The 15,989-nt window shown below is 39.4% G+C and overlaps 2 protein-coding genes across 2 annotated transcripts; both read right to left on the bottom strand.

The window, feature by feature from the left end:
- Nucleotides 1-9,508: 9,508 nt before the first annotated feature.
- Nucleotides 9,509-9,997, bottom strand: LOC138902531 (uncharacterized). Its single transcript, XM_070190410.1, has one exon. It carries the CDS (start codon nucleotides 9,995-9,997, stop codon nucleotides 9,509-9,511), a length of 489 nt encoding a protein of 162 aa, XP_070046511.1.
- Nucleotides 9,998-10,136: 139 nt separating this feature from the next.
- Nucleotides 10,137-10,580, bottom strand: LOC138902530 (secreted RxLR effector protein 78-like). Its single transcript, XM_070190409.1, has one exon. It carries the CDS (start codon nucleotides 10,578-10,580, stop codon nucleotides 10,137-10,139), a length of 444 nt encoding a protein of 147 aa, XP_070046510.1.
- Between the last annotated feature and the right edge of the window lie 5,409 nt (nucleotides 10,581-15,989).

The raw sequence follows: 15,989 nt of genomic DNA, 5'->3' as shown, positions 1-15,989 counted from the left end.
TGAGGTAGGGAAGAAACCCAGGAAGACTCCTATGAAAGCTACACAGTCAACAGTCCCAACAAGGAAAGGAGTGGCTCCTCCTACTAGGACTCCTGTTACAAGGAGTAAAAGAAAGGTTGTTGATGAACAAGTCATTAAGGAGTTTAGAAGTGCAAGGAAGCCAAGGAAGAAGGTCTCAATTGTGGAACCTGTTGTTGAGATGGACGGAGAAGATGAGTCTTACTATGCCTTTCCAGCTAAGTCCTCTACACCAAAGAGAAAGGTTGCCAAAGTTACCAAAACTGCTACCTCTTCTGCAAGGGCCAGTAGGGGTAAGACAAGAAAGAATGTGCCAGTTGTAGTTGATCGACTCATAGATTTCAGGAACGGAAAGGTTCTAAATGGAAAGATTCTTGCGAACACTGATGAGAAGGGGATGGCTCAACTGGTTGAAAAACATGAGCTACAGAGGTAGAAGCACATGTTTGTCAAAGCTTTCCCCCCAGTATGTGTTCCTGCTGTGGTGGAGTTATATGCAAATTTCAACTTTGATGGGAAGGTAGTCAAGAGTAAGGTAGGGAGATTTGAAATGGAGTTTGATGTTGAGGAGATGGGGATACTTCTATATATCTCTTCTTTGGGATTTGACAATTACTTGAAGAAAATGTGGCCAGCCATAGAAAATGATATTGACATTGGCATTGTGGTCAGAAGGAAGTTTTCTCAAAAGTTTGAACTAGATACAACCTAGAAAGTGTACAAGACTAATATGACACCCTTCCACAAGTTATTATTCACTTTGTCAATTCTTGCATTCTTCCGAGGTCCGAGAGAAGGCATAAAGCCACTATACTGGACATGGCTGTGATAGAACTGCTTGACACTGGAAACCTATCAATCTTCCTAGCTTGATGATTTAGCATAGGGCAAGAGCTGTAGACGCCTCCAAACCTAAGCATGCTATGCCTTATGGTTTCATGTTGACTGAGTTGGTTGACAAGCTCAATATTGCCTTACTTGAGCTTAAGTTTTGGAAACCACAATGATGTTTTGGATACTGTTACCCTTAAGCAATGTGGGTATGAGGAGATGAAGGTTAGAGGACCCACATGATCTACTATTCTACTTGGGAACAATAGGGCTGCAGAGCTCAGTAAGAGGTTGGAGTTGGATGTTGAAGAGAATGACAAGCTTCGTGAAGACAATGATGAGTTGAGAAAGGAAACAAGGCAACTTAGGGAAGAGCTCAGAAGAGATAGGAAGGCTCATGCCCAACAGATTTCCACCACTGTGAAAGCTTTGACCCCCTCTACTTCTCACCTATGAACATGTTCCTTCCCAGTGTCCTTAGTTTATTTTGCTATTCCAATGATGCCTTATCTTTTTTTTGTCTTAGTCTGAGTAGTTGCAGTATGCTTAGTTTATTTTGTTCTAATGGTTAAGACGAGGCCCTGGGATTCTTTTGGCACTACATAATGTCTCCTCTTGTTCTGTTTTACTACTTTGTACAATATTGGATCTTCAACCTAGTCTCTTTACCTTGATATTTCTTAAGCTTGTGTTATAGTCTGTTTGGCCTTGAATCTTACATTATCTGTGCTTAATGTCTAACATTTTTTTGGTGTGTTTTCGATGATGCCAAAAGAGGGAAGATAAGGTTGGAAGGTTGTGAACATATATGTCTGTCAATAGTACATGTCACTTGTTGTGATTATCTGGTTCTTTGATGTGATTACCTAGTTCTACTGTGCAAGATAGTGTCTTAATGTCTCCTCTTGTTCAGGATAATGAACCAGCTCCTCATGTTGATACTTGTATGTCTGTACAAGATAGTAACTCTATCTCAAAGTTACCCAGGTCCAAGTTTGGTGGAAGAAGGCTACTTATAGGTGATAAAGGTTGTTTCTCAAGAAAATACGGATAATTCAGTCAGAGACAAAAGTCCCAAAGCTTGTCGAATCCTTGGAATAGAAGGAGTCTCATCAAAGAGGAATCTAACTATGAACATGACTCCTAGAAGATCTCAAGTTGAAGCATTTAAACATAATCTACTTTGGACTTCTGAAACTATCATTATACACATCAGCAAAACAGTCATAAGTCGTGTACTCCAGTCATGTACTTGCATTGTATTCTTCCTGAGTCAGTCTAGTGAATGTGTTTTAGGAAGTTGAGTTGTAATCAAGTGTCATAAATAATTAGTGAGTTGGAGTGAGTGTTTTGCTTTACAAGTTAGTGTAACTTGTAAATCAAATAGTCGTAGTAGGAGTACTGGAGAATATTGAATTACAGTCTTGTAATTGATATATTTTTGGCTCATTGTTCTAGTGGAGTTGAAGTTGAATATCCTACGTAGTAGGTCGTGGTTTTTGTACTTTTTGAGCCGGGTGATTTTCTACATAAAAATATTTGTGTTTACTTTACTTCTTATTTACTTCACTTTTAAGGAATGCAACAAAGAGCCAAATGTTTTAGTAATTCATACGGGAACTCAAATTAACACCAAGAATTAATGATCAAAACACAAGTTGAGTTTCTCTTAAGTTCAGTAACTTTCATACTTCCGACCAAGCGTATGATTAAAGCTTAACCAATCTGGATTATATCCAAACTTTGCAAACAAGTCTTAAATGACCAAAGTAACCTATTCAAACTTTCGAAACAACAATTCAAATCTGATATTATCAAAGTCAACTCCTAGACAAATTTAAAAACTCTTTAAACCTTCAAATTGCCAACTTTCGCAAATAGAGACAAACATCATAGGAACCTCTGAATCCAAATCTGAACCGGCGCCCAAGTCAAATCACCATACAAACCTATCGTAACCCTTAAATAATGAATCTGACGTTGTTTACACAAATGTAAATCCTGATCAACTCTTATAACATAAGCTTTGAAAATGAGACTTAAGTGTCTCAAATCCCTCAGAAATTTTCTCCAAACAAAATCAACCATCCCTGCAAGTCATAAAACAACAAAAATATATACGAGAAGCATCAAATTTGAGAACAACCGGGTCTTTACACTTGAAAGTTTGAAAAGTACATACATTTAATCGGGAGTCGACTTTGATGTTATCATGTTCCGATTAGTGTTTCAAGATTTTGAATAGGTTCATTTGGTTGATTTGAAGTTGTGTGAAAAGTGTGATTGTAATTCTTAATGTCTAGGCATGACTTAGACGTGTTTGGAGAGGTTGGAATGTTTGGAACTTAAGAGATGGATTTTAATGTTCGATTCTTGGTTTTGAAGTTATTTTTAGTGTTTCAAGCCCTTGTTTAAGTTTGAAATAGGTATATGGACTTGTTGGTATTATTGGACGTGGTAATGGGGGACCGAGTGTGATTCAGGGTGGCTTCAGACCATTTCCTTTAGTTTTGGAGTTGCTGGATTTCTAGTGCAGGTTGATGCTTTGCAATAGCGAAGTTTGTCTTGTAGTTGCGAAGTAGAGAGCTAAGAGGCGAGCTTTTTCTCTTCGCGTTCGCGGGAATGGTGTCATATTTGCATAGATCTGGGGGCGGACCATCATGTTCGCGTGCATGGGGTCTTGTTTTTGGTGGTTTGGTATCAAGTGGTAGATTTTGCTTTGGGTTCGCGTAGAAAGGCTCGCATTCTCGTACTTAGCTGATTTAGTCTCATTTACGAATTTGTCTTCGCATTGAGGAGTTTGTCTTCACGTTCGCGAAGTGGAGCAGAAGCCAGAGGTGAGTTTTGCCTTCACGATCGTGAAGGATATGTTACGATCGCGATGTATATCGCTGGGCAGACTATTTTAAGTTGGAATTTCAAGATTTCACCCATTCTTTCATATTTTGAAACATAGACTTCGATAGACGGAGATTTAAAAGAGAAATTGCACTACTACATTGAAGCGAAGGAATTTCACTTGGATTTGGTGTTATATCTTGATTCCTCATAAAATTCCTCACGTAAAACTTAGATTTCAAAGTGAAATTTTGTGGTTTTGTCTGCAACTTAAGAGTATAATTTAGGGATTTGAGGGTTGATTTGGACTTGGTTTTGGAATCAAACATATATTTGACCTTGTGGGGTTATATATAGTCGGGATCTACCCCTTAACTCGTGTTTTGACCATGTGAGCTCGAGTTGACTTTTGTTGACTTTTGGGGATTGAATTATAGATTGAAGATTTATTGTTTGGAATTGATTCCTATGACATTGTTTTACGTTATTGGGTTGTATTTGATTAGATTCGAGTCATTTGGAGGTTTCTTTAAGAGGGAAATCTATTTTTGAAGCTTAAAGACTACCGGGTGGAGGTAAGTCTTGTGGCTATCCTTATTAGAGGGAATTCTTTACATATGTAATCTATTTACTACTTGTTGCTCGATTTAGGAACCACGTATATGCAAGGTTGAATGTGTATATGAATAGCTAGGGTAGGACCTTATCCGGTAAAGTATGGCTTATGATTTTGCATTCTTTGGTATATGTGAACTTATTATTAATGTTTTATTGATTCTATGACTATGTGATGATTTGTAATTGTGGCTTAGAAGCATTTTAAGGTTATGACTTATTAAAATTTGGTATAAACTATGATTTTGCCATATTGAGTTTCTTTGTTATGCCGTAATCATATATTTGGTGGTTACATGACTTTATCTTTTAATTTTAAATGTTATGAAAAGACTGCTAAATATGATATTCATTATTGATTTTTGAGATGAATAGAACTACATGATTAGCCATAGCCATCTTTAGCCATATGGGCTTTTATCCATATTTTCTATTGTTATGATCTGGTGCCTTTAATTATATTGACTAATACATATATTTATAAGATGGAGAGTTGAATATTATGAAAAGATAAGAATTTTGGCACCACAAATATTATGAGTGGATATTAGTTATTTATGATGTTGTGTGAATCAGATTGCACGCTGCAATGATAGTATGTGTGGATCGGGTTGCACATCACAACGATAGTATGAGTTGATCAGGTTATACACTGCAACGATATTATTATTACTAGTAGATCAGGTTGCACGCTGCAGTGACGCTTAAATATGGTACCGTCCCTCAAGAGCCAGGCGATTACCCATATTACTTTGGGTCATGTGAGTATATATACGCTAATTAAAAATAGTTTAGACACTCGGTCCATATCAGATATATGGAATTGAACGGTGAGAATTGGTATTGTCTTGTGAGCATGCATATGTAGCTTTGACTCATGTAGTGGCTTTTACCTTTGGCCATGTTGATACTTCATATGTTTATTGAGCTGTTAGTGAGTACCAGTATTGACCTCTCGCCGCTGCTTCTTCGATGCTAGAGTTGATACATATTGAGTACCATGTTTTTTCACTCATACTATATTTCTGTACATTTTGTGGAGCTTTTGAGGCTGGGTTTGGTGGTATTCACCCAGTAGAGTAGGAGTGCTATTAGGAGACTTTAGGGTAAGCAGCTTACTTGATCCGATCCGCAGCATATAGGGTCCCCCTTCCCTACCCTTTATATCTGTGTTGGTGTTCTTGTCATTTTCGGATAGATCTTGTATTGGGTTGAGATCTTGTACTCTTATTAGATGCTTGTGACTTTGTTGTGACACTAGGTTTTAGGAGAGTTTGTGAGTGAATTGTGGTCATGTTTAGACCTTATATGAGATTTATGCACATTTGATATTGAGTTATGACTTATTCCACTTTGTTTTATATCATGAATTACTAAATGGCTTAATAATTGAATTTTGTTATTGATGTGATTGTTGGCTTGCCTTGCAAGCGGGTTTGGCGCCATCACAATCTTTGGTGGAATTTTGGGTCGGGACACTACGTGAGATTATTCTTTCATATCAGTATTCATGTTTAGGATTACTACTACTTAATTGGCCATGATGAGCTATTCGTGAAATTATTGATATAACTAATTTGGCCGTAGTCAGTATTTATATGTTGAGCACACATCTCTACCTTTAAATATTATGTTCTTGAGAATCTTATTGATTATTTGTGCGCATATTCATCCTTTGGAGATAAAATATTATTTCGAATTGTTGTGATTATGGCACATTTGAACATGTTTAGCGGAATTGTTCGAATATGACATGAGATTTCTGCCACGCAGTTTTGGTTATTTTAATATTATTATGGCATGAGGTATTTGTTATGCAGCGTGTGGATCTGGATCCATACCCCCTAGGGTCACCCTCTTCAGTTTCTCTCTTGATGCATACACACATGTTATGAGATATTGATTAGATTTCTAGCTGATTCTGATTTAGAATTCGATGAGGTGAGTTTTGAGCATAATAGTGGAAGCTTTGACCATTCAAGTGAATCCTTTATGACATATCATGCATACTATATGCTCTTTATTTTAATCTTCTAACATGCTACTTTATGCCTTTGTTGTATGCTTTGTACTTGATAAATGAGATAGGACTATCCAAGATGAGTTAGTATCTCATGATTTATTCTTTTACAATATTGCATCCTTTTTTTTATATATAATCTTGTTGTGTATAAATATGAGTTATTCAGGTTTATTTGTTAGTATACACAACATGACTTGAACATCCTCACTACTTCATCGAGGTTAGTCTTGATACTTATTGAATATACGTTGTCTCATACTTATACTACACTTCTGCATACTTTTTGTGTAGATTTTAGCATTGGCTCGAGTGGATCTCAAGAGGGTGCCAGTGGTTGATAGAAAAGACTTGAGGTAGTGCTGCATGGTCGCCCGCAGACTCTTAGAGTCTTTTTTCTTCTTTTATCATATATTTATTTATATTTCAAATAATATTTGTATTGCTGAGTGATTCTGTTGTACTTATTTTTAGAGCTCATGACTTCGTACTACGAGGTTTTGGGGTAATTATGACCTTGGTCTTCTGTATTTATATCTATTGGAGGATTTATTCAACTCATTTATGCTATAATGGTTATGTTATGCATAGTTTGAACTATGTTCGCCTATTGGCTTACCTAGAATTGGGGGATAGGTGCCGCCACAACCATTGGGATTTATGGTCATGGACAAAGTTGGTATTAGAGCTCCAGGTTAATGGGGTCTACGGGTCATAAGCATGTCTAGTAGAGTCTTGACGATCGGTATGGAGACGTATGCACTTATCTTCGAGAAGATATGAGATAAATACGACACTTCAGTTTCTTCCTTTCTAAAGCGTGCTACTCTATTTCATCCTAAAGTTTGAATCTTTACTGTTCTACTCTCTCACATATGGTGAGAACACATTTTTCCACAATAGCTGAGCAGGAGCCATTACCCCAGGCCAGAGCTGGCAAGGCAGGGGCTGGAGAAGGGCTAGAGTTCAGGCTAGGGAATGTACTGTCGCACCTATGAGAAGTGGAACACTTGTAGTCACTCATGCTCATTCTAGATTTGTTTCTGAGGAGCCATTTGTAGCTCGAGTGGCGGACCAGGCTCCAACTTATATTGCTCCACCGGGTCCGAATCAGATTCCCGAGGGTTTCATTACAGCCCAGTGCTACATGACACTATGGTCTGGATCATGAGTTATTTTGACGGCTTAGCATAGGCTATTAGCATTCCTATGATTCCATCCACTTCTCAAACTGGAGGGGGAGCACAGACCCCAGATATCCGAACTCTAGAGTAGGCCACTACTATGATTCACACTCCAAGAGTTCTGGTTATTCCACCTATTAGGGTGGTTTAGCTTGTTTCTTTAGGCCAAAGATTAGGTCCATTGTGTTTTTTGATGAGTGAAAGAGGATGGATAGATTCCAGAAGTTGCAACCCCCGCACTTTAAGAGTGGTCCTGTAGATGATTCTATGATTTATTGGATAGGTTTTATGTGATTCTGCGCAATTTGGGACTTGTGGAGTCCAATGGAGTTAATTTTACTAAATTCCAATTGAGAGGGCCAACCAAGAAATGGTGGCAGCCTTATCAGAAGGGCAGACCAGCAGGGTGATTTCTTCTCATGACCCAAATCCCATAGTAGGTCGTGAAGGCGTTCAACGATGGTGTTAGGCATGCCAACGGTAAACCTCCAACAAGTTATTCAATTTTAACTTTTAAAAATCAGAACATTTTTTAAATACACTGAATTAAAAGGAGATCTCATGGAAACATACGTACTTCATTTCCAAAATTCCAAATACCAATAATACATAAATCGCAATGATAATAATAATAAGTGCAGTAGTGAAAAACCACTAGTAGCCCCCAAAACCTGGTGTCACAGGTGCATGAGCCATCTAGGGAATATACAAAACTACTACATCTACTATCTGGAATGAAATAGACAAAAATAATAAATAAGATAAAGGGAGACTTCGGGTGCTGCAGATGGAAGCATGGAAGGCAGCTCACCACTACGTCTCTGTGCGATGCGTCTACGCGTCCATATGACCACTGAAAGTAGCTGTCTCAGTACCTGCACAATCAGTGCAGATGTGTAGCATGAGTACGTAAATCAACACGTACCTTGTAAGTATCTAGTCTAACCTCGAAGAATTAGTGACGAGGGGTCGACTTGACACTTGCAAGTGGTCAAAATAATAAAATACATAAAGTAAATTGTCACGACCCCAATCTCCCTTTGTAGGATATCGTGATGCACCTAGTCTCTAAGACTAGGTAAGCCTAACATACATGAAGAATTAACGGAAATAATAATAAAACTTACAATTAAACCAACAAATATCATAAGAAGGACTCCACAATACAATTTAAAATAACACCCAAAAGCTGGTGAGACTAAGTCATAAGCTCTACACGAGTATACAGAACCATACCTAATACATCAGTATCTATAATAGGAGTATGCAATAGAAACTAAGATGGAGGGTGACTCTGAGGCCAAGATGGAGGGTGACTCTGAGGCCTGCGAACGCTAGCAGATATACCTTGAAGTATCCAATCCAAGCTCAACTCACGAATGCCTAGGCTGGTATGAAGTACCTGGATCTACACAAAAACATGTGCAGAAGCGTAGTATGAGTAAACCACAATGGTACCCAATAAGTATCAAGCTTAACCTCGGTAGAGTAGTGACGAGGTCAGGTCAAGACACCTACTGGAATAAATAAAGAAACAGAATAGGCATAGTATAGTATAATAATGGAAATAATGGAAATGATACAATGAAGAAATACAACAAGAATAACTACACTGAAATTAAGGCAATAAAGGCATCACGGGAGAAACACATAATAAGAATGCCAAGGAAACGATGCAGACAAAACACAAAAACAACAACAACAACATACCCAGTATTATCCCACACTATAGGGTCTGGGAAGGGTAGTGTGTATGCAGATCTTACCCCTACCTTGTGAGGATAGAGAGGTTGTTTCCAATAGACCCTCGGCTCAAGAAAGTATAAGCACCACATTAATAAATATATAGACAAGAAGGGACAACACCAAAAGACATATAAAAGTAGAATAGAGACAACAAGATAGTAAGGCGATCAACAATGAAAGAAAATAACGGTTAGTCATAAAAACCTACTACCAACAGAAAGCGAGCATGCATGCCAATACTACTCTTATGAACACTCTAGACTACATACTCTACTGCCCTAATCCTCGACCTACATATCTTCCTATCAAGGATCATGTCCTCGGTCAGCTGAAGCTGCGCCATGTCTTGCCTAATCACCTCTCCCCACCTCTTCTTTGGCCTACCTCTATCTCTCCGTAGGCCCTGCAATGTCAACCTCTCACACCTTCTAACCGGGGAGCCTGTTCTCCACCTCCTCACATGACCAAACCACTTAAGTTGCACTTCCTGCATCTTGTCCTCAATAGGGTCCACACCCACTTTGTCGCGAATAACCTCATTTCTATATAACTTGATGTGCCCGCACATCCATCTTAACATCCTCATCTCTGCTACATTCAGCTTTTGGACATGAGCGATCTTGACTGGCCAACACTCAGCCCCATACAACATCGTCGGTCTGACCACCACTCTGTAGAACTGACCTTTAAGTTTTCGTGGCACTTTTTTGTCACATAAAACACCGGAAGTGAGTCTCCATTTCATCTATCCCGCCCCAATGTGATGTGTGACATCTTCATCAATCTCCCCATCCCCCTAAATAATAGACCCAAGGTACTTAAAACTTCCTCTCCTAGGGATGACCTACGAGTCCAGCCTCACCTCCCATTCCCCTCCTTGAGTCTCACCCCTTCCCTTCTGTCTTGGTCCTGCTCAACTTGAAACCTTTAGACTCCAGGGTCTTCCTCCATACCTCTAACTGCACGTTCACACCGCCCCATGTCTCATCAATCAATACAATATCATCTACAAATAGCATGCACCACGGCACCTCCCCTTGGATGTGGCGCGTCAGTACGTCCATCGCCAGGGCAAACAAAAAAGGGCCGAGTGCCGACCCTTGATGCAACCCCATCATAACCGAAAAATGGCCCGAGTCCCCACCCACCGTACTCACTTGGGTTTTTGCTCCATTATACATATCCTTAATCACCCTAACGTAGGCAACTGGTATACCTCTAGCCTCTAAACATCTCCACAAAACCTCCCTCAAAACTTTATCGTACGCCTTTTCTAAGTCGATGAATACTATATGCAAGTATTTCTTCCTCTCCCTATACTGCTCCATCAATATCCTAACAAGGTGGATTGCTTATGTAGTCGATCGCCCCGGCATAAACCCAAACTGGTTCTCGGAAATACACACACTCTTCCTCACCCTTAGCTCTACCACTCTCTCCCAGACTTTCATAGTATGGCTAAGCAACTTGATACCCCGATAGTTATTAAAATTTTGGATATCACCCTTGTCCTTGTATACAGGAACCATCGTACTTCACCTCCACTCTTCAGGCATCTTCTTTGTTCTAAAAATGACATTAAATAACATAGTGAGCCACTCCAACCCTACCTTGCCCGCACTCTTCCAAAACTCCATCGGATTTCATCCGGCCCGGTCGCTTTGCCCCTGCTCATCTTATGCATAGCCCCCTCCACTTCATCAACTATAATCCGCCTACAATACCCAAAGTCACAATGACTCCCAAAGAATACCAAATCACCCAGTACAATGTTTCTGTCCCCCTCCTTGTTTATGAGACTATGGAAGTAGGTCTCCATCTCCGATGGATAAGCCCCTCATCCAACAAAACTCTACCTTCTTCGTTCTTGGTGCAGACAAAACACAAGTGATGTAAATGAAAGATAGTAACAAGAATCACTACCGAGGCACAACGTCATATTCTCATTTCATAATCAAAATCACAATATTTCCTTCTATCACCGCGGAAGACTTACATGTAGTTTTGAAAATTATTTTCCCGAAATAGCTACCCGCATTTTAGCCCATCTTATCACACTGCGTGGATTCAAGTAGTTCCCCTACTAGAAACACGCGTATCAAGCCCACCTTATCTCACCACATGCACATCAATCCATGTCCTTATACCACTGCATGCATATCAATATCATAACATATCACAAATCGCACCTCAAGTACCCAATACCACAACTTTCCAAGGAAGTCAACAATAACAATGTTTCCATAATAAATAGCCCATGTCTCAACTACAATGTGTACAAGAGTCTCAGTAATAGCAACAAAAAATGAATAGCTCAACAAGAATGGTATTTCGACAATTTACAACTTTGCCTCAATACGATCACGGCTTTTACAACTTCAACACCAATACTCAACAATAAGGTATTCCAAGAAATGACAACTTCAAGTAAGGTAAATCAATAGATAAATATTTGACAAGGCAATGAGGGAACAACAACTTCAACTAAGCATGTTAGGGCAAATAACAAGTAAGCGATGAGACAAGTATTAACAATGTCAAGTGAAGCATGCAAGGATAGATTAATGATGATGAATATAACATGTTGTGATAACTCAATTAATGGCATGAAAATAATCTACATAGCTTAATCGGTCAATTACAACATTTAGCCGGTGTACTACTTCTCACCTTGCGTACACAACTTTCACCTATCATAATTAACACAAAACAACACCAATCCTAAGGGATAATTCTCACACACAAAGTTATGCAAGATACTTACATCAAACCATGCTAACTCAATCCACTAGAAAGCCTTTTCCGCGAATATCCAATTGTGAATGGCTCAAATCTAGCAAAAATAACTTTATACTATAAATACAAATCATAGAAAACTATTGATGATAACATAGTTGCAATCTTTAAAGAAAATCAAACAGTCAACTCAAAAAGTCAACCCCGGGCTCCCATCTCGATCAATTCCTTGAAAATCCCTCTCAAAATCGGCCATAACCGAGCTCTCTAAGTCAAAATATGAAGAATGAAATAAATTCGTCATTTTTATCCTTTTCTGCCCAGCGATCTCGCTTTTGCGGACCCTCAGCCACTTCTGTGCGTCGCTTCTGTGAAGAAATGACTGCACCTACGGTCCTAGCTTGCCAGCCCAACCTTCGCTTCTGCGGCTCGCAGGCTTCTGCAATGGCGAATCTGTGCCCCAAAGTGCACAGGTGCAATTGCACCAGAACCTCAGCAGCTTCAGCAATCAACTAAGTACAAAAATGATCCGATTTCAATCCGATTCACACCCGGGGCCACGGGACCCTATCAGAATATACCAACAAGTTCCAAAAGACATAGCGGACCTACTCAAGGCCTAAAATCACATTAAACAACATCGTTTCGATGAATCACAACCCAATTCAAACCTATGGAAACCATGAGCATCCAACTTCAAAAACTAACAACGATTCATACCAAACCAAATCCGATTGACCCCAAATTTTGCACACAAGTTATAGATGACACAACAGACCTATGCCAACTTTTGGAATCAGAATCCGACCTCAATATCATTAAATCAACTCCCTATCAAACTTCTCAACCTTCCAAACCTTTAACTTTCTAACTTTTGCCAATTCAAGACAAAACAAACTACACAAAATCACCATTCGGAGCTATTGGAACCGCCAAAACTCAATTTTGGAGTCATCTATACAAATGTTAAAATCCGGTCAACTATTTCAACTTAAGCTTCCAACTTTGGGAATAAGTGTCCAATTTCACTCAGAAACTCACCCGAAACCAAAACCAACCACCTCGTCAAGTCACATAACCACAATATAACATAGAGTATGCAATAAACAGTGGAATTGGGCTAAAATATTCAAAATGACCAGTCGGGTCGGTACGTCTTTCCCCTCTTAAAAAAACGTTCGTCCTCGAACGAGTATAGATACATACCTAAAGTCATCAAAAGATGAGGATAAATGCTACGCATGCCATGCTCGGTCTCCCAAGTCGCCTCCTCGACTCGTTGATCCCTCCACTCATCCTTCACTGAAGCAATGCTCTTTGACCTCAACTTTCAGACCGGCATGTCGAAGATGGACATCGGCTCCTCAACATAAGATAAATCCTTGTCCAATTGGACTTAGCTGAAATCTAACACATGGGACGGATCACCGTGATACTTTTGGAGCATAGAAACATGGAATACCGAATGAACTGCAGATTGACTAGGTGGCAATGCAAGCTTGTAATACACCACACCAATCCTCTCAAGGATCTCAAAAGCCCGATATGCCTAGAGCTCAACTTGCCCTTTTTGTCGAACCTCATTACCCCTTCATAGGTGAAATCCGATGCAAAACTCGCTCTCCAACCATGAATGCAACATCACAAACCTTGTGATCCGTATAACTCTTCTGTCTAGATTGGGCTGTACGAAGCCGATCCTGGATCAACTTGACCATCTCCAAGGCATCTCGAATAAAATCTATGCCTAATAACTTAGCCTCTCCCGGGTCAAACCAATCAACTGGGGAATGACATCGTCTCCAATATAGGGCGTCACAAGGATCCATCTGAATACTCGATTAGTAGTTGTTATTGTAGGCAAACACCGCAAGTGGCAAGAACTGATCCCAAGAACCCCTGAACTCCATAACAAAGGCACGAAGCATATCCTCCAATATCGAAATAGTGTGCTCGGACTGTCCGTCTGTCTGGGGGTGGAATGTTGTACTAAACTCAACCTGTGTGCCTAACATATGCTGTACGACTTTACAGATGCGAGATGTAAGCTGCGTAGCCCGATCGGAGATGATGGATACTGGTATGCCTTGAAGATGGACAATCTCGCGGATATAGATCTGAGCCAGCTGTTCTGAAGAATAGGTAGTCACCACCGGAATAAAATGAGCTGACTTGGTCAACCTATCCATAATCACCCATACAACATCAAATTTCTTCTGAGTCCGTAGAGCCCAACAATGAAGTCCATGGTAACATGCTCCCATTTCCACTCAGGAATCTCAAGTCTCTAAACCAATCCACCAAGACTTTGGTGCTCATACTTCACATGCTGACAATTTAGGCACCGAGCTACATACTCTACATTGTCTTTCTTCATTCTCCTCCACTAATAGTGCTTCCTCAAATCCCGATACATCTTAGCGACACCTGGATGATTGGAGTACCACGAACTGTGGGCCTTCCGGAGAATCAACTCACGTAACCCATACACATTGGGCACACATAATAGGCCCTACATCTGCAACACACCATCATCTCTGATAGAAATCTCCTTGGCATCACTGCTGCACCGCGTCCTTAAGGACAAGCAAATGGGGGTCGTCATATTGACTGTTACATCTTGCGTTTTTTGTACGTTAAAATTTCGTCTTCAGTTAATTGACGTAGACTCGGGGATGAGATTTTCTTGAGATTATAAGCATTATGCTATTTCAAACACGTGATGAGTAAATTCGTGAAGGAGAGAAGGTAAGCAAAGAGAAGAAAATGAGTTTCGTCGAAGTTTGGCAATTTGGGATAAAATACGGTCCAATCTATAATACCCCGTATTTATGAACTAGTGCCAGACAAGATACCATATGACCATGATAGAATAATGTATAAAGTCTATTAAAAATGAGTAGTACTATAAGTAATTTGAGATAATTCTTAATTATGTGGGTAATTGAATAATTATCGGGTAACGGGATATTACCTCATTAACTAATGAATTATGGGATAAGATTAACCCCACCCCCACGTGGCAGTAATCCACTACTAAAACATATGACTCTTAGTCATATTGGGTTAATGGATTGTCAAACAAAATGAAGACAGGCTCGTCCAATGCCAACACTTGTGATCCAGCGTGCAATCCATTTCCACTGTCAACAACCAGTATTACAAACAAATAGTACTCAATGTCCATATGAGCCTTCTTTCCCATTTCCACTTCCCTAAGCAAGAAAGATACAACTAAAATGAAGAAACCTTCAAAATATTGAGGCGTCTAATATCTCATTTTGTTGAAACTACAATAAAACCACTGTAAATGAGATGCACATTTCGTTTGTCGTTACAAACGTTTGATATACATTTAAGAAAATAAATCGGGAAATAGTACGGATCTGAAGCTAACGTAGAAGGATATCTGAAGCTAACGTAAAAGGGTACAAATATTCAATAATTCAAACAGAGATTTTATAGTATCTTAAGCAGCGTGAGATTTTGCAATTTTAAGGGACTGTGGTGTAATCCTTCTCAAGAATATCACACAGATTTTTTCCTACTCCAGATATGTTAAGGCTAAGCTCTTCCTTCATTTTGCATGATCTCGTAATTACATGAGTTTGATAACGAGGTAAAAAGAAAATATTCATTTCCCGGAATTTACGTATATTTTCCTATTCTTGTAGTTAAAATATTCTCCTTATCGGGACTTTATATTCAATTGAGTATTTCCTTTTTCCAGTCAAGAGAGCAAAAAGTCTATATATACATTATTACAGTATTTTTATTACCATCGAGCTATAATCGATGGGCAGGCCCCTATCGGGCAACTTCTGATCAGATGGTAAGTTATATACCGAGCCTACTGTGGCTGAGCACCTATGAGTGAGCCCAGTTGGTCGAGATACAGAGCCTAGTATGGCCAAGCGCCTATGAGCGAGCCTACTACGGCAAAGCAGTTGTGTGTGTGTGTGTGTATATATATATATATATATATATATATATATATATAT

The sequence above is a fragment of the Nicotiana tomentosiformis genome, chromosome 12, assembly GCF_000390325.3.
Source record: "Nicotiana tomentosiformis chromosome 12, ASM39032v3, whole genome shotgun sequence".
Lineage (NCBI taxonomy): Eukaryota > Viridiplantae > Streptophyta > Magnoliopsida > Solanales > Solanaceae > Nicotiana > Nicotiana tomentosiformis.
The sequence above is the reverse complement of the archived record's forward strand: the minus strand, read 5'-3'. Positions and strand labels throughout refer to the sequence as shown.